This window comes from Hypanus sabinus, chromosome X1 (genome assembly GCF_030144855.1).
Source record: "Hypanus sabinus isolate sHypSab1 chromosome X1, sHypSab1.hap1, whole genome shotgun sequence".
In the NCBI taxonomy this organism is placed as follows: domain Eukaryota; kingdom Metazoa; phylum Chordata; class Chondrichthyes; order Myliobatiformes; family Dasyatidae; genus Hypanus; species Hypanus sabinus.
In genome coordinates, this window is record NC_082738.1 from 32,495,077 (window position 1) to 32,517,960 (window position 22,884).

The 22,884-nt window shown below is 52.7% G+C and overlaps 1 protein-coding gene across 1 annotated transcript in view; it reads right to left on the reverse strand.

The window, feature by feature from the left end:
• The window catches only part of LOC132384773 (low-density lipoprotein receptor-related protein 1-like), a 337,602-nt gene that overhangs the window by 113,202 nt on the left and 201,516 nt on the right, over positions 1-22,884 (reverse strand). Inside the window, 4 exon segments of the mRNA XM_059956253.1 lie at positions 2,680-2,884; positions 3,429-3,497; positions 6,352-6,549; positions 7,180-7,425. Of these exon segments, the coding sequence (XP_059812236.1) occupies positions 2,680-2,884; positions 3,429-3,497; positions 6,352-6,549; positions 7,180-7,425 (718 nt within the window).

A 22,884-nucleotide genomic window follows, 5' to 3' on the forward strand; every position in this document is an offset into this window, starting at 1 on the left:
AGTTTTGGCCATTGTTCTTAGAGACACCTGTGTGAAGTGCATGTCCCTGCTACGTGACAGCTACCATGGATATGGACACCCTCGGGCAATGAGGGGGTGGGGATTGCATCACCCTACGTTGATGGACATCTACAACTCTGCAAGTCAAGATAAAAGGGGACTGCAGGAGGCGGTACCCCAGCGACGCACCAGAAGGACACCATCACTCAGTGCTCCCGTGTTAGCGGGAAGCCCTACAAAGCCACGTGCGTTCCGCCTCTCCTTGGCCTGGGGAGCGGGTGGCTGATAACACCGAAAAGGACTTCGAACTCACCACGGGGAACCAATGCTCCCCTGATTCAACGGATGCTTCATAAAGACCCGGCAAGTCTTTACTTTTCTCACCAATCTCTCTCTCTCTGTCGCACCACGTGAAACCCAGCGATTCCCAAAAGGCTGAAGCCTGCAGACTTCTGAGTGACTTTTATATTTCCAACGGACAATATATTATCCCCTAGACAACAAAGAGCTCATTTCTTAATGATGATTATTACTATACCCGCGCTTTAGATTGAGTATTGACGACGTGCATTATCTGAATGTTTGTATTAACCTTACTTTTGTGCCCCTTTATAAATAAAAACGTTTGAAAATAGTGACATCAGACTTCAACGGACCTCTCTATCTTTGCTGGTAAGTTCTCCAGTTACGGGATACGTAACAACGCCAACTTCTATTTGATACAGAATAAACAGGTAATCTTAAAGCCAGAAGCACAGGTGCATGATCAGACAAAGCAATCTCCTTATAATCACAGGATCAAACCAGTGGAAGCAAGTTTCTATCTATGAAGAAGTAGTCAATCCGAGAGTACATATGATGAACCTGAGAGAAATATGAATATTCCTTTTCTTGAGGGTGCAAAAAACGCCACACATCGAGAATACCACATTGAAATAGAAAGGATTTAAAAAGTAGGACTGATTTATTAGTGACAGGGGTTTTACTTGAAGAGTGGTCTAATATAGGCTCAAGCCAAAAATTAAAATCTCCACCCATCACTAAGGAATACCGATTCAAATCAGGCAGAAAAGAGAAAAAACTTTCAAAGAACAAGGAGTCATCTGTATTTGGAGTGTATACATTCGCAAATACCATTAGTTTATTCTCAAGACTACCGGAAACAATAACAAAACGGCCATTTGTATCAGAAATTACATTATGTTGAATAAAGGATACATTCTGATCAGGATAGAGATGCCTCTCGATCAAGATTGGGAGGGTGAGTGAAAATGTATACCCTTCCATCCTTTGAAAAAAGGTCTTATTCCTAAGACCTACTTTGATTCTTTAGATTTAACTTTAACATCTTATATTTGGAATAAGAAACAAGCTCGTTTAAGTAAAGTTTACCTACAAAGAAATAAAGAGATGGGTGGATTAGCTCTACCCAATTTTAGGTTTTACTATTAGGCTGCCAATCTAAGGAATATTACTTTTTGGTCTTAATATATTTATCGTAAAGATTACCCATCATGGGTCTCCTTAGAAGTTAATTCTGTAAAAAAATTCCTTTATTGTTTCTCTTCTTGGATCATACTCTTCTTTTTCAGCAAATAAAACCCACCAGGGCACTGTTTTTACAATCCTTTTAGACCCAGAGGGACCCCGTTTTCCACTTCCTTTAAACCCACAGGAACCCCATATACTGCACCCTTTAAATGTAATGGGAAATGGTGTCAGGGTCCCTCTAAACCCACTGGGATTCTGTTTACTACCCTTTTAAAACCCACCAGGACCTCATTTCCCACTCCATTTAAATGTATCAGCATCCTGTTTCCCACTGCCTTTAAACACACCCAAATCTTCTTTCCCGTTTCCTTTAAACCCACCTGGGCCCCATTTTCCGCTCCCTTTAAACGCACCTGGACCTAGTTTCCTGATTGCTTTAAACCCACTATTGCCCTGTTTCCCACTCCATTTTAACCCACAGGTGCCCATTTCCCGCTCCCTTTTATCTCATGAGATTCACTGAAGCATGTATTATACTGCAACATAATATCTTTAAAAAAAGCAGTGATTTAAAAGTGTGTTTGGGTATTAATAGGGAATAATCTAGATATATAGAGAAACCCGGATCAGAATTATTGGAGCTTTCTCTGTAAACAACTCTGTGAAGATTTGTCTATCAGTGAATCAAACAATTCCATAACATGGAAATACGCCCTTTGGCTCAAATCACCCAAGCCAGTCCCATTTGACCTTTCTCATGCAAATTCACAACCAAGTGTATTTTAAACATTGTAATTGTATCCCCTCTACCAAACCCTCTGGCAGAATCAGAATCCCCTTTTACTCTCTCCCCTCTCACCTTAAACTTGTGCCCCCTACCCTGGGAAGATATTTGACTGTCCACCCTATCTACGTCCCTTTTCATTTTATAAGCCTCCATCTGGTCAGCCCACAGTCTCCTTCGCTCTAGGGGAAGAAAAGTCCAGCCTGTCCATTCTCTCCTTAAAACTCAAACTATCCAGACTCAACAACACTAATCCGTAGGCCACCCACCACCCCCCAACCTGGGAAACACTCTGTGAAGAGGAACAAGCCTATCGTGACCTCACTGTGCCTGAGAGCCACAAAAGTTCTAGGCTCTAAGGAGGAACCGGGGCATTGGGGGGGAGGGGTGCAGTTGTGACTTACCCATCCCGGGGATCCAAAGCAATGGCCCGGGGGTGCTCAATGTCGCCGGCAATGAGGGTGGTGCGCATTGAGCCGTCCAGCTTAGCCACCTCGATCTGGTCCAGGTTGCTCTCCACCCAGTAGATGTTGCCTGCAATCCAGTCCACGGCCAGACCCTCGGGGGTGGCCAGGCCGTACTGAACCACCACCTCCACGCTGCTCAAAGCTGCAGAGGAATGGTGAAGGGGAGAGTCACTTTCATCAGGGAACCATGAAATCCACCCTCCCCCCCACACCCAGCAGTAAACTTCACCCTCAACCCAGATAACGGTTTGGAGCACAGAGAATCAGCAGTAAATGGAAGGAGCAGATAATGGGGGGGGGGGGGGGGGGGGAGAGGGAGAACAGAGAGCAGAAGAAGTGAGAGCAAGTGAGGAGGGATGAGCAGGTGGGTGGGTAGTGTGAGGTTGGTGAAAAGGGGAGTGGAGGATTGGGGAGTCATGGAGAAGAGTGGGGGACAGAGAGAAACATGGGAGTGGCAGAGAGAGGGTGGCAAAAGAGGAACGTGGAAGAAGGGAGAGGGATTGAGGGAGAAAGGTGAGGTGGGGTAAAATGGGATTAAGGATACAGGAGGAGGAGCCGAAGAGAGGGGAGTAAGGGAATAGCAGAGTTAGGAGATGAGGGAAGTGTAAGAGGGTAGAGTGGATTGAGAAAGGAGTAGATTGAGAGGGGGAGTGGAAGTATAATGAAAGCATCACAATTTCTCGCACCTCGTGATGACACGCCCTTTCCTGCAATGCTCTGGTCTCCCGACCGTGCATCCATCTTCCAGGGCAGATCTGTGGGAGAGGAAAATAAAACGAGTCAGCAGTCAGTCTGTGTTTGTGACTGGGGCTTTTGGGGTCAGTTGACTTGCTTCTGTTTAGGAATCTCAGTGGGAAAGGCCTTTCACATGCATTATCGACCTCCCTCATGGGTCTTTAAGAGTCTCCCTTCTGACCGGTTGCATCATCAACTTGTGTGGAGTCTCCAATGCACAGTATCACAAGAGGCTGCAGTGGGTTGTAGACTCAAGCAGCTCCAACACGGGTACAAACCTCCTCACCATCGAGGACATCTTTGATAGATCGGGTCTCAAGAAGAAGGCATCCATCAACAGGGACCCACACTATCCAGGCCATGCCCGCTTCTCAGTATTACAATCAGAGAGGTAGTGTAGGAGTCTGAAGAATCACACTCAGTGATTCAGAAACAACTTCTCCGCAATCTGATTTCTGAACAGTCGATGAACCCATGCCTCATTGTTCCTTTTATAATTGCTCTATTAACTATTGCTCTATTATCCTTTTAACTTGTAGCAATTTTAAGACCATAAGATACAGAAGCAGGATCAGGCCATTCAGTCCAACAAGTCTGTTCTGCCATTCCATCATGGCTGATTTGTTATCCCTGTCATCTTCATTCTCCTTGTAACCATTGTTGTTGCAATGAATTTACTCTGATATTCTGGAATCTGCTTGTTTTCTGGGACCTTTAGGGCCTGAGTGATGGGGAAAGGTTGAACAGGCTGTGATAGGAGGCTGAGGGGTGACCTTATAGAGAATTATAAAATTGTACAAAGTCAAAGTTGTGTTTATTGTGAAACTGTACAACCGTGAGTCATAAGAGCAGAATCAGACCATTTGGCCCAACAAGTCTAAACTGCCATTTAACCATTTCCTCTCAACTCCAATCACTCGCCTTCTTCCCGTAACCTTTGATGTCCTTACTAATCAAGAACTATCATCCTCTGCCTTAATTATACCAAATGACTTGGCCTAGACAACTGTATGTGGCAAAGAATTCCACAGATTCACCACCCTCTGGCTAAAGACATTTCTCCTCACCCCCGTTCTAAATGGACACCCCCCCCTATTCTCTGGTCCTAGACTCCCTCACTTTCAGAAACATCCTCTGTACATCCACTCTGTATTGGCCTTTCAGTACTTGATAGATTTCAATGAGATTCCCCCCCACCATTCTTTTAACCCCAGTGTCATCAAATACTCCTCATACATTAACCCTTTCATACCTGGGATCATTCTTGTAAACCTCTTTTGGATCTTCTCCAATGTCAGCACATCCTTTCTTAGACAAGGGGCCCAAAACTGCCCATAATACTCATAAGAGCCATCTGATCAATGTCTTACAAAGCCATCACATCTTTGCTTTCATATTCTAGTCCTCTCAAAATGAATGCTAACATTGCATTACCATAAACTCAACCTGCAAAGTTAACCTTTAGAGAATCCTCCATAAGGACTCCCAAGCCCCTTTGCACCCCTGGTTTTTTAATTTTATCCCATTTAGAAAAAATGTCTATGCTTTTATTCCTACAGCCAAAGTGTATGACCATACACTTTCTGACACTGTATTCCATCTGTCACTTCTTTCCCTATTCTCCTAATCTGTCTCAGTCCTTCTATAACCTGTCTACTTCCTCAACACTACCTGCCCTATCTTTGTGTCATCCACAAAACCATCAATTCCCTCATCCAAATCAGTGATACATAATGTGAAAAGAATCGGTCCTAACACCAACCCGTGGGGAACACCACTAGTCACCGGCATCCAATCAGAAAAGGCTCTCTTCATTCCCACTCTTTGCCTCCTGCCAATCAGCCAATCTTCAATCCATGCTAGTATTTTTCCTGTAATACCAAGGGCTCTGGTTTTGTTTAGCAGCCTCATGAAAATCCTTCTAAAAATCCAAGTAAACAACACCCACTGACTCCTTTGTCTATCCTGCCTGTTACTTCCTCAAAGAATTCTAATGGATTTTTCAAGCAAGATTTCCTCTTAAAGAAACCATGCTGACTTTGGCCTATTTTATCGGGTCCCTCCAAGGACCCTGAAACTTCACCCTTAATAATAGACTCCAACATCTTCCCAAACACTGAAGCCAGGCTAATTGGCCTGAGTAACATTTTCAGTAGTCCAGTCCTCCAGACCCATTGCAGAATCACGTAATTCATGAAAGATTGTTACTAACGCCTCCATAATCTCTTCAGCTACCTCTTTCAGAACCCCAGGATTCTGAAATCCTGTAATCTGTAATCTATCTGGTCCAGGTGACTTATCTACCTCCATACCATTCAGTTTCCCAAGTACCTTCTCCCAAGTAATGACAACTATACTCACTTCTGCCTCAACACCTAGCACTTAAATCAAAGTGCCAGCATTTTCCACAGTGAAGGTTAACACAAAATACTCCTTCAGTTCGTCTGACATTTCTTTGTCCACAGCATCATTTTCCAGTTATCCGTTACACACACTCATCTTTTATTCTTTATATATCTGTAAAAACATTTGGTATCTTCTTTTCTATTGGCCAGTTTACATTCATATTTCATCTTTTTTCTCCTTATGGCTTTTTTAGTTCCATTCTGGTGGTTTTTAAAGCTTCCCAATCCTCTAACTTCACACTAATTATTGTTATATTGAGAAAGAGAGGGGGTGAGAGAGAGACAGACTGACAGGATGAGAGTCAGGTACTGGAGGGGAGAGGGGGTGATGGGGGGGGAGGAGAGCATAATGAATTTAGAGAGAGACAAGACAGACAGACAGAGTGGCAGGGTGAGAGTGAATTAGGGGGAAGGGCAGAAAGACAACAAGGAGAGAGTGACGACTGAGATAGAGGAAGGAACAAATTACCTCCACTCTCAGAGAGCTTCCCCCGGTATATCTTATCCTCCACTACGTCAGTCCAGTACAGAGAGCTCTGGTTCAGGTGAAAGTCCAAAGCAATGGTATTTCTCAAACCAGGAACAAGCACGCTGAAGTCACCCTTACGAAGGTCGATCCGCCGAATCTCGTGCCGATTGGAAAAGATGATAAACGGCTTGAAAGGATCTGGAGAGATATATCACAAAGATTAATCCAACCTCCATGTCCCTGGTTCAGACCCACACCTGGCGCACCGTGCACAGTTCCCGTCTCCCTATACCCGTGTCAGACCCACACCGGGAGCACCATGCACAGTTCCCGTCTCCCTATCCCTGGGTCAGACCCACACCAGGAGCACTGTGTACAGTTCCCATCTCCCTATCCCTGGGTCTCTGTTCCCTCCACCCCTCCCTTGTGTGAACAATGACACATACTCACCTGAAGCAGCAGAGCTCTTCTGCAAAGCAGCACGTTTCAACACAATGGTCACGTGACCCAGTATCCCTCTCCCCAATGCCACTACGCCCCCAGCCCCCACGGCCCTCTCTCCCACATGCCCCTTCCGATGAACCAGTATACATCCTCATAACTCTCCTCCTCCCTCATACCCTATGCCCCGCTTCTCTTCCAACGTGCTCCCCACACTCCCAACAGCCAACACACATGTTCACCTGAATCAATACAGTTCCCCCTCCCAACCTCCCTCTCCCCTCTGTGAACCAGACCCAGCACCACTCGCCCTTCCTACGTCCCTCCCATCACCCTGCCCTCCCTGATTTCCTCCCTCTCCCTCCAGGAGACAGCGGGTATCCTCACCATTGCTGGCACAACTCTTGCCATCAGGCATCAGCGCCCATCCCTGGTAGCAGGAGCACTTGACAATGGTCTTGTACTGCTCGCAGCGCTGGCTGCACTTGAGGTGTTTGGCACAATAGCTCTGGATCTGACACTGCTTGCGGTCCGCACCCAGCTCCATCCCCAGGGGGCACGAGCAGACGATCCCTTCCCCGGGGGCAACCGTACAGTTGTGGCTGCAGCCCCCATTGTTCAAGGAGCACTGGTCTGTGTGTTAGGATGATGGGAAGGACAGCAGCGTGAGACAAGGTGAAGGGAGGGAGACATACACAGGGAGGGAAAGAGGGAAGGAAGCAGGCAGGGAGAGTGAGGGAGAGATGAAGAGTAAGGAGGCGGGGACAGAAGGTGAGAAAGGGAATGGGGAGGAGGGAAGATGGAGGAAGAGAAGGCAGGGAGAGAACAGTGAGAGACAGCTACACCATAGCTTTTGACATACACTCAGTTATTGCAGTTCATGTGTTGATGGCTGAAAAGGTGGGGGTGAGTTTCACCCCGCATCTGATCCTAGGAGTGTGTGATAGGACTGTGTGGAGGGAGATTCACTCGGTGTCTGACCCCGGGAGTGTGTGACGGGACAGTGTGGAGGGAGATTCACTCTGTGTCTGACCCCGGGAGTGTGTGATGAGACAGTGTGGAGGAAGATTCACTCTGTGTCTAACCCCGGGAGTGTGTGATGGGACAGTGTGGAGTGAGATTCCCTCTGTGTCTGACCCCGGGAGTGTATGATAGGACAGTGTGGAGGGAGATTCACTCTTGTGTCTGACCCCGGGAGTGTATGACGGGAAGGTGTGGAGGGAGATTCACTCTGTCCGAGACTGGGAGTGTGTGATAGGACTATGTGGAGGGAGATTCACTCTGTGTCTGACCCTGGGAGTGTGTGATGGGACAGTGTGGAGGGAGATACACTCTCTGTCAGACCCTGGGAGTGTGTGATGGGACGGCGTGGAGGGAGATTCAGTCTGTGTCTGACCCCGGGATTGTGCGAAGGGACAGTGTGGATGGAGATTCACTCTGTGTCTGACCCTGGGAGTGTGTGATGGGACGGTGTGGAGAGAGATTCACTCTCTGTCTGATTCTGGGAGTGTGTGTTGGGACGGTGTGGAGGGAGATTCACTCTGTGTCTGACCCTAGGAGCGTGTGATGGGACGGTGTAGAGGGAGATTCACTCTGTGTCTGACCGTGGGAGTGTGTGATGGGACGGCGTGGAGGGAAATTCACTCTGTGTCTGACCCTGGGAGTGTGTCATGGGACAGTGTGGAGGGAGATTCACTCTCTGTCTGATTCTGGGAGTGTGTGATGGGACGGTGTGGAGGGAGATTCACTCTGTGTCTGACCCTGGGAGTGTGTGATGGGACGGTGTGGAGGGAGATTCACTCTGTGTCTGACCGTGGGAGTGTGTGATGGGACGGTGTGGAGGGAGATTCACTCTGTGTCTGACCCTAGGAGCGTGTGATGGGACGGTGTGGAGGGAGATTCACTCTGTGTCTGACCGTGGGAGTGTGTGATGGGACGGCGTGGAGGGAGATTCACTCTCTGTCTGATTCTGGGAGTGTGTGATGGGACGGTTTGGATGGAGATTCACTCTGTGTCTGACCTTCGGAGTGTGTGATGGGACGGTGTGGAGAGAGATTCACTCTCTGTCTGATTCTGGGAGTGTGTGTTGGGACGGTGTGGAGGGAGATTCACTCTGTGTCTGACCCTAGGAGCGTGTGATGGGACGGTGTAGAGGGAGATTCACTCTGTGTCTGACCGTGGGAGTGTGTGATGGGACGGCGTGGAGGGAAATTCACTCTGTGTCTGACCCTGGGAGTGTGTCATGGGACAGTGTGGAGGGAGATTCACTCTCTGTCTGATTCTGGGAGTGTGTGATGGGACGGTGTGGAGGGAGATTCACTCTGTGTCTGACCCTGGGAGTGTGTGATGGGACGGTGTGGAGGGAGATTCACTCTGTGTCTGACCGTGGGAGTGTGTGATGGGACGGTGTGGAGGGAGATTCACTCTGTGTCTGACCCTAGGAGCGTGTGATGGGACGGTGTGGAGGGAGATTCACTCTGTGTCTGACCGTGGGAGTGTGTGATGGGACGGCGTGGAGGGAGATTCACTCTCTGTCTGATTCTGGGAGTGTGTGATGGGACGGTTTGGAGGGAGATTCACTCTGTGTCTGACCCTGGGAGTTTGTGATGGGACAGTGTGGAGGGACATTCACTCTCAGTCCGATTCTGGGAGTGTCAGATGGGACGGTGTGGGGGGAGATTCACTCTGTGTCTGACCTTCGGAGTGTGTGATGGGACGGTGTGGAGGGAGATTCACTCTGTGTCTGAGACTGGGAGTGTGTGATAGGACTGTGTGGAGGGAGATTCACTCTGTGTCTGACCCTGGGAGTGTGTGATGGGACAGTATGGAGGGAGATACACTCTCTGTCTGACGCTAAGAGTGTGTGATGGGATGGCGTGGAGGGAGATTCAGTCTGTGTCTAACCCTGGGAGTGTGTGATGGGACGGTGTGGATGGAGATTCACTCTGTGTCTGACCCCGGGATTGTGTGATGGGACAGTGTGGCGGGAGATTCACTCTGTGTCTGATTCTGGGAGTGTGTGATGGGACGGTGTGGTGGGAGATTCACTCTGTGTCTGACCCCAGGATTGTGTTATGGGACAGTGTGGAGGGAGATTCACTCTGTGTCTGACCCTGGGACTGTGTGATGGGACGGTGTGGAGGGGGATTCATTCTGTGTCTGACCCTGGGAGTGTGTGATGGGACGGTGTGGAGGGAGATTCACTCTGTGTCTGACCCTGGGAGTGTGTGATGGGACAGTGTGGAGGGAGATTCACTCTCAGTCTGATGCTGGGAGTGTGTGATGGGACGGTGTGGAGGGAGATTCACTCTGTGTCTGACCCTGGGAGTGTGTGATGGGACGGTGTGGAAGGAGATTCACTCGGTATCTGACCTTGGGAGTGTGTGATGGGACGGTGTGGAGGGAGATTCACTCTGTGTCTGACTCTGGGAGTATGTGATGGGACGGTGTGGAGGGAGATTCACTCTGTGTCTGACCCTGGGAGTGTGTGATGGGACGCTGTGGAGGAAGATTCACTCTCTGTCTCATTCTGGGAGTGTGTGATGGGACGGTGTGGAGGAAGATTCACTCTGTGTCTGACCCTAGGAGTGTGTGATGGGACGGCGTGGAGGGAGATTCACTCTGTGTCTGACCCTGGGAGTGTGTGATGGGACGGCGTGGAGGGAGATTCACTCTGTGTCTGACCCTGGGAGTGTGTGATGGGACGGTGTGGAGGGAGATTCACTCTCTGTCTGATTCTGGGAGTGTGTGATGGGACGGTGTGGAGGGAGATTCACTCTCTGTCTGATTCTGGGAGTGTGTGATGGGACGGTGTGGGGGGAGATTCACTCTCTGTCTGACCCTAGGAGTGTGTGATGGGACGGTGTGGAGGGAGATCCACTCTGTGTCAGACCCTGGGAGTGTGTGATGGGACGGTGTGGAGGGAGATTCCCTCTGTGTCTGACCCTGGGAGTCTGTGATGGGACGGAGTGGAGGGAGATTCACTCGGTGTCTGACCTTGGGAGTGTCTGATGGGACGGTGTGGAGGGAGATTCACTCTCTGTCTGATTCTGGGAGTGTGTGATGGGATGGTGTGGAGAGTGATTCACACTATGTCTGATTCTGGGAGTGTGTGATGGGACGGTGTGGAGGGAGATTCACTCTGTGTCTGACCCTAGGAGCGTGTGATGGGACGGTGTGGAGGGAGATTCACTCTCTGTCTGATTCTGGGAGTGTGTGATGGGACGGTGTGGAGGGAGATTCACTCTGTGTCTGACCCTGGGAGTGTGTGATGGGACAGTGTGGAGGGAGATTCACTCTCTGTCTGATTCTGGGAGTGTGTGATGGGACGGTTTGGAGGGAGATTCACTCTGTGTCTGACCCTGGGAGTGTGTGATGGGACAGTGTGGAGGGACATTCACTCTCAGTCCAATTCTGGGAGTGTCAGATGGGACGGTGTGGGGGGAGATTCACTCTGTGTCTGACCTTGGGAGTGTGTGATGGGACGGTGTGGAGGGAGATTCACTCTGTGTCTGACCCTGGGAGTGTGTGATGGGACAGTATGGCGGGAGATACACTCTCTGTCTCACGCTAAAAGAGTGTGTGATGGGACGGCGTGGAGGGAGATTCAGTCTGAGTCTAACCCTGGGAGTGTGTGATGGGACGGTGTGGATGGAGATTCACTCTGTGTCTGACCCCGGGATTATGTGATGGGACAGTGTGGCGGGAGATTCACTCTGTGTCTGATTCTGGGAGTGTGTGATGGGACGGGGTGGTGGGAGATTCACTCTGTGTCTGACCCCAGGATTGTGTGATGGGACAGTGTGGAGGGAGATTCACTCTGTGTCTGACCCAGGGAGTGTGTGATGGGACGGTGTGGAGGGAGAATCACCCTCTGTCTGATTCTGGGAGTGTGTGATGGGACGGTGTGGAGGGAGATTCACTCTGTGTCTGACCCTGGGAGTGTGTGATGGGACGGTGGTGGAGGGAGATTCACTCTGTGTCTGACCCTGGGAGTGTGTGATGGGACGGTGTGGAGGGAGATTCACTCTGTGTCTGACCCTGGGAGTGTGTGATGGGACAATGTGGAGGGAGATTCACTATCTATCTGATGCTGGGAGTGTGTGCTGGGACGGTGTGGAGGGAGATTCACTCTGTGTCTGACCCTGGGAGTGTGTGATGGGACGGTGTGGAAGGAGATTCACTCGGTATCTGACCTTGGGAGTGTGTGATGGGACGGTGTGGAGGGAGATCCACTCTCTGTCTGACCCTGGGAGTGTGTGATGGGACGGTGTGGAGGGAGATTCACTCTGTGTCTGACACTGGGAGTGTGTGATGGCACGGTGTGGAGGGTGATTCACTCCGTGTCTGACCCTGGGAGTGTGTGATGGGACGGTTTGGAGGGAGATTTACTCTGTGTCTGACCCTGGGAGTGTGTGATGGGACGGTGTGGAGGGAGATTCACTCTGTGTCCGACCCTGGGAGTGTGTGATGGGACAGTGTGGAGGGAGATTCAATCTCTGTCTGAAGCTGGGAGTGTGTGATGGGACGGTGTGGAGGGAGATTCACTCCGTGTCTGACCCTGGGAGTGTGTGATGGGACGGTGTGGAGGGAGATTCACTCAGTGTCCGACCCTGGGAGTGTGTGATGGGACGGTGTGGACGGAGATTCACTCTCTGTCTGACCCTGGGAGTGTGTGATGGGACTGGGTGGAGGAAGATTCACTCTGTGTCTGACCCTGGGAGTGTGTGATGGGACGTGTGGAGGGAGATTCACTCTGTGTCTGACCCTGGGAGTGTGTTGGGACGGTGTGGAGGGAGATTCACTCTGTGTCTGACCCTGGGAGTGTGTGATGGCACGGTGTGGAGGGAGATTCACTCCGTGTCTGACCCTGGGAGTGTGTGATGGGACGGTGTGGAGGGAAATTCACTCTGTGTCTGACCCTGGGAGTGTGTGATGGGACGGTGTGGAGGGAGATTCACTCGGTATCTGACCATGGGAGTGCGTGATGGGACGGTGTGGAGGGAGATTCGCTCTCTGTCTGATTCTGGGAGTGTGTGATGGGACGGTGTGGAGGGAGATTCACTCTGTGTCTGACCCTGGGAGTGTGTGATGGGACGGTGTGGAGGGAGATTCACTCTGTGTCTGACCCTGGGAGTGTGTGATGGGAGAGTGTGGAGGGAGATCACTCTCTGTCTGATTCTGGGAGTGTGTGATGGGACGCTGTGGAGGGAGATTCACTCTGTGTCTGACCCTGGGAGTGTGTGATGGGACGGTGTGGAGGGAGACTCACTCTGTGTCTGACCCCGGGATTCTGTGATGGGATGGTGTGGAGGGAGATTCACTCCGTGTCTGACCCTGGGAGTGTGTGATGGGACGGTGTGGAGGGAGATTCACTCAGTGTCTGACCCTGGGAGTGTGTGATGGGACGGTGTGGACGGAGATTCACTCTCTGTCTGACCCTGGGAGTGTGTGATGGGACGGGGTGGAGGAAGATTCACTCTGTGTCTGACCCTGGGAGTGTGTGATGGGACGGTGTGGAGGGAGATTCACTCTGTGTCTGACCCTGGGAGTGTGTGATGGGACGGTGTGGAGGGAGATTCACGCTCTGTCTGATTCTGGGAGTGTGTGAGGGGACGGGGTGGAGGAAGATTCACTCTGTGTCTGACCCTGGGAGTGTGTGATGGGACGTGTGGAGGGAGAATCACTCTGTGTCTGACCCAGGGAGTGTGTGATGGGACGGTATGGAGGGAGATCCACTCTGTGTCTGACCCTGGGAATGTGTTGGGACGGTGTGGAGGGAGATTCACTCTGTGTCTGTCCCTGGGAGTGGGTGATGGGACGGTGTGGAGGGAGATTCACTCTGTGTCTGACCCTGGGAGTGTGTGATGGGACGGTGTGGAGGGAGATTCACTCTCTGTCTGATTCTGGGAGTGTGTGATGGGACGGTGTGGAGGGAAATTCACTCTGTGTCTGACCCTGGGAGTGTGTGATTGGACGGTGTGGAGGGAGATTCACTCTCTGTCTGATTCTGGGAGTGCGTGATGGGACGGTGTGGAGGGAAATTCACTCTGTGTCTGACCCTGGGAGTGTGTGTTGGGACGGTGTGGAGGGAGATTCACTCTGTGTCTGACCCCGGGAGTGTGTGATGGGACAGTGTGGAGGGAGATTCATTCTCTGTCTAATGCTGGGAGTGTGTGATGCGACGGTGTGGAGGGAGATTCACTCTGTGTCTGACCCTGGGAGTGTGTGATGGGACGGTGTGGAGGGAGATTCACTCGGTATCTGACCCTGGGAGTGTGTGATGGGACGGTGTGGAGGGAGATTCACTCTGTGTCTGACCCTGGGAATGTGTGATGGGACAGTGTGGAGGGAGTTTCACTCTCTGTCTGATTCTGGGAGTGTGTGATGGGACGGTGTGGAGGGAGATTCACTCTGTGTCTGACCCTGGGATTGTGTGATGGGACGGTGTGGAGGGAGATTCACTCTGTGTCTGACTCTGGGAGTGTGTGATGGGACAGTGTGCAGGGAGATTCACCCTCTGTCTGATTCTGGGAGTGTGTGAAAGGACGGGGTGGAGGAAGATTCACTCTGTGTCTGACCCTGGGAGTTTGTGATGGGACGTGTGAAGGGAGATTCACTCTGTGTCTGACCCTGGGAGTGTGTGATAGGACGGTGTGGAGGGAGGTTCACTCTGTGTCTGACCCTGGGAGTGTGTGATGGGATTGTGTGGAGGGAGATCCACTCTGTGTCTGACCCTGGGAGTGTGTGATGGGACAGTGTGGAGGGAGATTCACTCTCTGTCTGATTCTGGGAGTGTGTGATGGGACGGTCTGGAGGGAGATTCACTCTGTGTCTGACCCTGGGAGTGTGTGATGGGACGGTGTGGAGGGAGATTCACTCTGTTTCTGACCCCGGGATTGTGTGATGGGATGGTGTGGAGGGAGATTCACTCTGTGTCTGACCCTGGGAGTGTGTGATGGGACGGTGTGGAGGGAGATTCACTCTGTGTCTGACCCTGGGAGTTTGTGATGGGACGGTGTGGATGGAGATTCACTCTGTGTCTGATCCTGGGAGTGTGTGATGGGACGGTGTGGAGGGAGATTCACTCTGTGTCTGACCCTGGGAGTGTGTGATGGGACAGTGTGGAGGGAGATTCACTCTCTGTCTGATTCTGGGAGTGTGTGATGGGACGGTGTGGAGGGAGATTCACTCTGTGTCTGACCCTGGGAGTGTGTAATGGGACGGTGTGGAGGGAGATGCACTCTGTGTCTGACCCTGGGAGTGTGTGATGGGACGGTATGGAGGGAGATCCACTCTGTGTCTGACCCTGGGAGTGTGTGATGGGATGGTGTGGAGGGAGATTCACTCTGTGTCTGACCATGGGAGTGTGTGATGGGACGGTGTGGAGGGAGATTCACTCTGTGTCTGATCCTCTGAGTGTGTGATGGGACAGTGTGGAGGGAGATTCACTCTCTGTCTGATTCTGGGAGTGTGTGATGGGACGGTGTGGAGGGAGATTCACTCTGTGTCTGACCCTGGGAGTGTGGGATGGGACGGGGTGGAGGGAGATGCACTCTCTGTCTGATTCTGGGAGAGTGGGATGGGACGGGGTGGAGGGAGATTCACTCTGTGTCTAACCCTGGGAGTGTGTGATGGGACGGTGTGGAGGGAGATGCACTCTGTGTCTGACCCTGGGAGTGTGTGATGGGACGGTATGGAGGGGGATCCACTCTCTGTCTGACCCTGGGAGTGTGTTGGGATGGTGTGGAGGGAGATTCACTCTGTCTCTGACCCTGGGAGTGTGTGATGGCACGGTGTGGAGGGAGATTCACTCCGTGTCTGACCCTGGGAGTGTGTGATGGGACAGTGAGGAGGGAGATTCACTCTCTGTCTGATTCTGGGAGTGTGTGATGGGACGCGGTGGAGGGAGATTCACTCTGTGTCTGACCCTGGGAGTGTGTGATGGGACGGTGTGGAGGGAGATTCACTCTGTGTCTGACCCTGGGAGTGTGGGATGGGACGGTATGGAGGGGGATCCACTCTCTGTCTGACCCTGGGAGTGTGTTGGGATGGTGTGGAGGGAGATTCACTCTGTGTCTGACCCAGGGAGTGTGTGATGGGATGGTATGGAGGGAGATCCACTCTGTGTCTGACCCTGGGAATGTGTTGGGACGGTGTGGAGGGAGATTCACTCTGTGTCTGTCCCTGGGAGTGGGTGATGGGACGGTGTGGAGGGAGATTCACTCTGTGTCTGACCCTGGGAGTGTGTGATGGGACGGTGTGGAGGGAGATTCACTCTCTGTCTGATTCTGGGAGTGTGTGATGGGACGGTGTGGAGGGAAATTCACTCTGTGTCTGACCCTGGGAGTGTGTGATTGGACGGTGTGGAGGGAGATTCACTCTCTGTCTGATTCTGGGAGTGCGTGATGGGACGGTGTGGAGGGAAATTCACTCTGTGTCTGACCCTGGGAGTGTGTGTTGGGACGGTGTGGAGGGAGATTCACTCTGTGTCTGACCCCGGGAGTGTGTGATGGGACAGTGTGGAGGGAGATTCATTCTCTGTCTAATGCTGGGAGTGTGTGATGCGACGGTGTGGAGGGAGATTCACTCTGTGTCTGACCCTGGGAGTGTGTGATGGGACGGTGTGGAGGGAGATTCACTCGGTATCTGACCCTGGGAGTGTGTGATGGGACGGTGTGGAGGGAGATTCACTCTGTGTCTGACCCTGGGAATGTGTGATGGGACAGTGTGGAGGGAGTTTCACTCTCTGTCTGATTCTGGGAGTGTGTGATGGGACGGTGTGGAGGGAGATTCACTCTGTGTCTGACCCTGGGATTGTGTGATGGGACGGTGTGGAGGGAGATTCACTCTGTGTCTGACTCTGGGAGTGTGTGATGGGACAGTGTGCAGGGAGATTCACCCTCTGTCTGATTCTGGGAGTGTGTGAAAGGACGGGGTGGAGGAAGATTCACTCTGTGTCTGACCCTGGGAGTTTGTGATGGGACGTGTGAAGGGAGATTCACTCTGTGTCTGACCCTGGGAGTGTGTGATAGGACGGTGTGGAGGGAGGTTCACTCTGTGTCTGACCCTGGGAGTGTGTGATGGGATTGTGTGGAGGGAGATCCACTCTGTGTCTGACCCTGGGAGTGTGTGATGGGACAGTGTGGAGGGAGATTCACTCTCTGTCTGATTCTGGGAGTGTGTGATGGGACGGTCTGGAGGGAGATTCACTCTGTGTCTGACCCTGGGAGTGTGTGATGGGACGGTGTGGAGGGAGATTCACTCTGTTTCTGACCCCGGGATTGTGTGATGGGATGGTGTGGAGGGAGATTCACTCTGTGTCTGACCCTGGGAGTGTGTGATGGGACGGTGTGGAGGGAGATTCACTCTGTGTCTGACCCTGGGAGTTTGTGATGGGACGGTGTGGATGGAGATTCACTCTGTGTCTGATCCTGGGAGTGTGTGATGGGACGGTGTGGAGGGAGATTCACTCTGTGTCTGACCCTGGGAGTGTGTGATGGGACAGTGTGGAGGGAGATTCACTCTCTGTCTGATTCTGGGAGTGTGTGATGGGACGGTGTGGAGGGAGATTCACTCTGTGTCTGACCCTGGGAGTGTGTAATGGGACGGTGTGGAGGGAGATGCACTCTGTGTCTGACCCTGGGAGTGTGTGATGGGACGGTATGGAGGGAGATCCACTCTGTGTCTGACCCTGGGAGTGTGTGATGGGATGGTGTGGAGGGAGATTCACTCTGTGTCTGACCATGGGAGTGTGTGATGGGACGGTGTGGAGGGAGATTCACTCTGTGTCTGATCCTCTGAGTGTGTGATGGGACAGTGTGGAGGGAGATTCACTCTCTGTCTGATTCTGGGAGTGTGTGATGGGACGGTGTGGAGGGAGATTCACTCTGTGTCTGACCCTGGGAGTGTGGGATGGGACGGGGTGGAGGGAGATGCACTCTCTGTCTGATTCTGGGAGAGTGGGATGGGACGGGGTGGAGGGAGATTCACTCTGTGTCTAACCCTGGGAGTGTGTGATGGGACGGTGTGGAGGGAGATGCACTCTGTGTCTGACCCTGGGAGTGTGTGATGGGACGGTATGGAGGGGGATCCACTCTCTGTCTGACCCTGGGAGTGTGTTGGATGGTGTGGAGGGAGATTCACTCTGTCTCTGACCCTGGGAGTGTGTGATGGCACGGTGTGGAGGGAGATTCACTCCGTGTCTGACCCTGGGAGTATGTGATGGGACGGTGTGGAGGGAGATTCACTCTCTGTCTGATTCTGGGAGTGTGTGATGGGATGGTGTGGAGGGAAATTCACTCTGTGTCTGATCCTGGGAGTGTGTGATGGGACGGTGTGGAGGGAGATTCACTCTGTGTCTGACCCTGGGAGTGTGTGATGGGACAGTGAGGAGGGAGATCACTCTCTGTCTGATTCTGGGAGTGTGTGATGGGACGCGGTGGAGGGAGATTCACTCTGTGTCTGACCCTGGGAGTGTGTGATGGGACGGTGTGGAGGGAGATTCACTCTGTGTCTGACCCTGGGAGTGTGGGATGGGACGGTATGGAGGGGGATCCACTCTCTGTCTGACCCTGGAGTGTGTTGGGATGGTGTGGAGGGAGATTCACTCTGTGTCTGTCCCTGGGAGTGGGTGATGGGACGGTGTGGAGGGATATCACTCTGTGTCTGACCCCTGGGAGTGTGTGATGGGACGGTGTGGAGGGAGATTCACTCTCTGTCTGATTCTGGGAGTGTGTGATGGGACGGTGTGGAGGGAAATTCACTCTGTGTCTGACCCTGGGAGTGTGTGATTGACGGTGTGGAGGGGAGATTCACTCTCTGTCTGATTCTGGGAGTGCGTGATGGGACGGTGTGGAGGGAAATTCACTCTGTGTCTGACCCTGGGAGTGTGTGTTGGGACGGTGTGGAGGGAGATTCACTCTGTGTCTGACCCCGGGAGTGTGTGATGGGACAGTGTGGAGGGAGATTCATTCTCTGTCTAATGCTGGGAGTGTGTGATGCGACGGTGTGGAGGGAGATTCACTCTGTGTCTGACCCTGGGAGTGTGTGATGGGACGGTGTGGAGGGAGATTCACTCGGTATCTGACCCTGGGAGTGTGTGATGGGACGGTGTGGAGGGAGATTCACTCTGTGTCTGACCCTGGGAATGTGTGATGGGACAGTGTGGAGGGAGTTTCACTCTCTGTCTGATTCTGGGAGTGTGTGATGGGACGGTGTGGAGGGAGATTCACTCTGTGTCTGACCCTGGGATTGTGTGATGGGACGGTGTGGAGGGAGATTCACTCTGTGTCTGACTCTGGGAGTGTGTGATGGGACAGTGTGCAGGGAGATTCACCCTCTGTCTGATTCTGGGAGTGTGTGAAAGGACGGGGTGGAGGAAGATTCACTCTGTGTCTGACCCTGGGAGTTTGTGATGGGACGTGTGAAGGGAGATTCACTCTGTGTCTGACCCTGGGAGTGTGTGATAGGACGGTGTGGAGGGAGGTTCACTCTGTGTCTGACCCTGGGAGTGTGTGATGGGACGGTGTGGAGGGAGATTCACTCTGTTTCTGACCCCGGGATTGTGTGATGGGATGGTGTGGAGGGAGATTCACTCTGTGTCTGACCCTGGGAGTGTGTGATGGGACGGTGTGGAGGGAGATTCACTCTGTTTCTGACCCCGGGATTGTGTGATGGGATGGTGTGGAGGGAGATTCACTCTGTGTCTGACCCTGGGAGTGTGTGATGGGACGGTGTGGAGGGAGATTCACTCTGTGTCTGACCCTGGGAGTTTGTGATGGGACGGTGTGGATGGAGATTCACTCTGTGTCTGATCCTGGGAGTCTGTGATGGGACGGTGTGGAGGGAGATTCACTCTGTGTCTGACCCTGGGAGTGTGTGATGGGACAGTGTGGAGGGAGATTCACTCTCTGTCTGATTCTGGGAGTGTGTGATGGGACGGTGTGGAGGGAGATTCACTCTGTGTCTGACCCTGGGAGTGTGTAATGGGACGGTGTGGAGGGAGATGCACTCTGTGTCTGACCCTGGGAGTGTGTGATGGGACGGTATGTAGGGAGATCCACTCTGTGTCTGACCCTGGGAGTGTGTGATGGGACGGTGTGGAGGGAGATTCACTGTGTCTGACCCTGGGAGTGTGTGATGGGACGGTGTGGAGGGAGATTCACTCTGTGTCTGATCCTCTGAGTGTGTGATGGGACGGTGTGGAGGGAGATTCACTCTGTGTCTGACCCTGGGAGTGTTGGATGGGACGGTGTGGAGGGAAATTCACTCTGTGTCAGACCCTGGGAGTGTGTGATGGGACAGTGTGGAGGGAGATTCACTCTCTGTCTGATTCTGGGAGTGTGTGATGGGACGGTGTGGAGGGAGATTCACTCTGTGTCTGACCCTGGGAGTGTGGGATGGGACGGGGTGGAGGGAGATGCACTCTCTGTCTGATTCTGGGAGAGTGGGATGGGACGGGGTGGAGGGAGATTCACTCTGTGTCTAACCCTGGGAGTGTGTGATGGGACGGTGTGGAGGGAGATGCACTCTGAGTCTGACCCTGGGAGTGTGTGATGGGACGGTATGGAGGGGGATCCACTCTCTGTCTGACCCTGGGAGTGTGTTGGGATGGTGTGGAGGGAGATTCACTCTGTCTCTGACCCTGGGAGTGTGTGATGGCACGGTGTGGAGGGAGATTCACTCCGTGTCTGACCCTGGGAGTGTGTGATGGGACGGTGTGGAGGGAGATTCACTCTCTGTCTGATTCTGGGAGTGTGTGATGGGATGGTGTGGAGGGAAATTCACTCTGTATCTGATCCTGGGAGTGTGTGATGGGACGGTGTGGAGGGAGATTCACTCTGTGTCTGACCCTGGGAGTGTGTGATGGGACAGTGTGGAGGGAGATTCACTCTCTGTCTGATTCTGGGAGTGTGTGATGGGACGCGGTGGAGGGAGATTCACTCTGTGTCTGACCCTGGGAGTGTGTGATGGGACGGTGTGGAGGAGATTCACTCTGTGTCTGACCCTGGGAGTGTGGGATGGGACGGGGTGGAGGGAGATGCACTCTCTGTCTGATTCTGGGAGAGTGGGATGGGACGGGGTGGAGGGAGATTCACTCTGTGTCTAACCCTGGGAGTGTGTGATGGGACGGTGTGGAGGGAGATGCACTCTGTGTCTGACCCTGGGAGTGTGTGATGGGACGGTATGGAGGGGGATCCACTCTCTGTCTGACCCTGGGAGTGTGTTGGGATGGTGTGGAGGGAGATTCACTCTGTCTCTGACCCTGGGAGTGTGTGATGGGACAGTGTGGAGGGAGATTCACTCTCTGTCTGATTCTGGGAGTGTGTGATGGGACGGTCTGTAGGGAGATTCACTCTGTGTCTGACCCTGGGAGTGTGTGATGGGACGGTGTGGAGGGAGATTCAGTCTGTTTCTGACCCCGGGATTGTGTGATGGGATGGTGTGGAGGGAGATTCACTCTGTGTCTGACCCTGGGAGTGTGTGATGGGACGGTGTGGAGGGAGATTCACTCTGTGTCTGACCCTGGGAGTTTGTGATGGGACGGTGTGGATGGAGATTCACTCTGTGTCTGATCCTGGGAGTCTGTGATGGGACGGTGTGGAGGGAGATTCACTCTGTGTCTGACCCTGGGAGTGTGTGATGGGACAGTGTGGAGGGAGATTCACTCTCTGTCTGATTCTGGGAGTGTGTGATGGGACGGTGTGGAGGGAGATTCACTCTGTGTCTGACCCTGGGAGTGTGTAATGGGACGGTGTGGAGGGAGATGCACTCTGTGTCTGACCCTGGGAGTGTGTGATGGGACGGTATGTAGGGAGATCCACTCTGTGTCTGACCCTGGGAGTGTGTGATGGGACGGTGTGGAGGGAGATTCACTGTGTCTGACCCTGGGAGTGTGTGATGGGACGGTGTGGAGGGAGATTCACTCTGTGTCTGATCCTCTGAGTGTGTGATGGGACGGTGTGGAGGGAGATTCACTCTGTGTCTGACCCTGGGAGTGTTGGATGGGACGGTGTGGAGGGAAATTCACTCTGTGTCAGACCCTGGGAGTGTGTGATGGGACAGTGTGGAGGGAGATTCACTCTCTGTCTGATTCTGGGAGTGTGTGATGGGACGGTGTGGAGGGAGATTCACTCTGTGTCTGACCCTGGGAGTGTGGGATGGGACGGGGTGGAGGGAGATGCACTCTCTGTCTGATTCTGGGAGAGTGGGATGGGACGGGGTGGAGGGAGATTCACTCTGTGTCTAACCCTGGGAGTGTGTGATGGGACGGTGTGGAGGGAGATGCACTCTGAGTCTGACCCTGGGAGTGTGTGATGGGACGGTATGGAGGGGGATCCACTCTCTGTCTGACCCTGGGAGTGTGTTGGGATGGTGTGGAGGGAGATTCACTCTGTCTCTGACCCTGGGAGTGTGTGATGGCACGGTGTGGAGGGAGATTCACTCCGTGTCTGACCCTGGGAGTGTGTGATGGGACGGTGTGGAGGGAGATTCACTCTCTGTCTGATTCTGGGAGTGTGTGATGGGATGGTGTGGAGGGAAATTCACTCTGTATCTGATCCTGGGAGTGTGTGATGGGACGGTGTGGAGGGAGATTCACTCTGTGTCTGACCCTGGGAGTGTGTGATGGGACAGTGTGGAGGGAGATTCACTCTCTGTCTGATTCTGGGAGTGTGTGATGGGACGCGGTGGAGGGAGATTCACTCTGTGTCTGACCCTGGGAGTGTGTGATGGGACGGTGTGGAGGGAGATTCACTCTGTGTCTGACCCTGGGAGTGTGGGATGGGACGGGGTGGAGGGAGATGCACTCTCTGTCTGATTCTGGGAGAGTGGGATGGGACGGGGTGGAGGGAGATTCACTCTGTGTCTAACCCTGGGAGTGTGTGATGGGACGGTGTGGAGGGAGATGCACTCTGTGTCTGACCCTGGGAGTGTGTGATGGGACGGTATGGAGGGGGATCCACTCTCTGTCTGACCCTGGGAGTGTGTTGGGATGGTGTGGAGGGAGATTCACTCTGTCTCTGACCCTGGGAGTGTGTGATGGGACGGTGTGGAGGGAGATTCACTCTGTGTCTGACCCTGGGAGTGTGT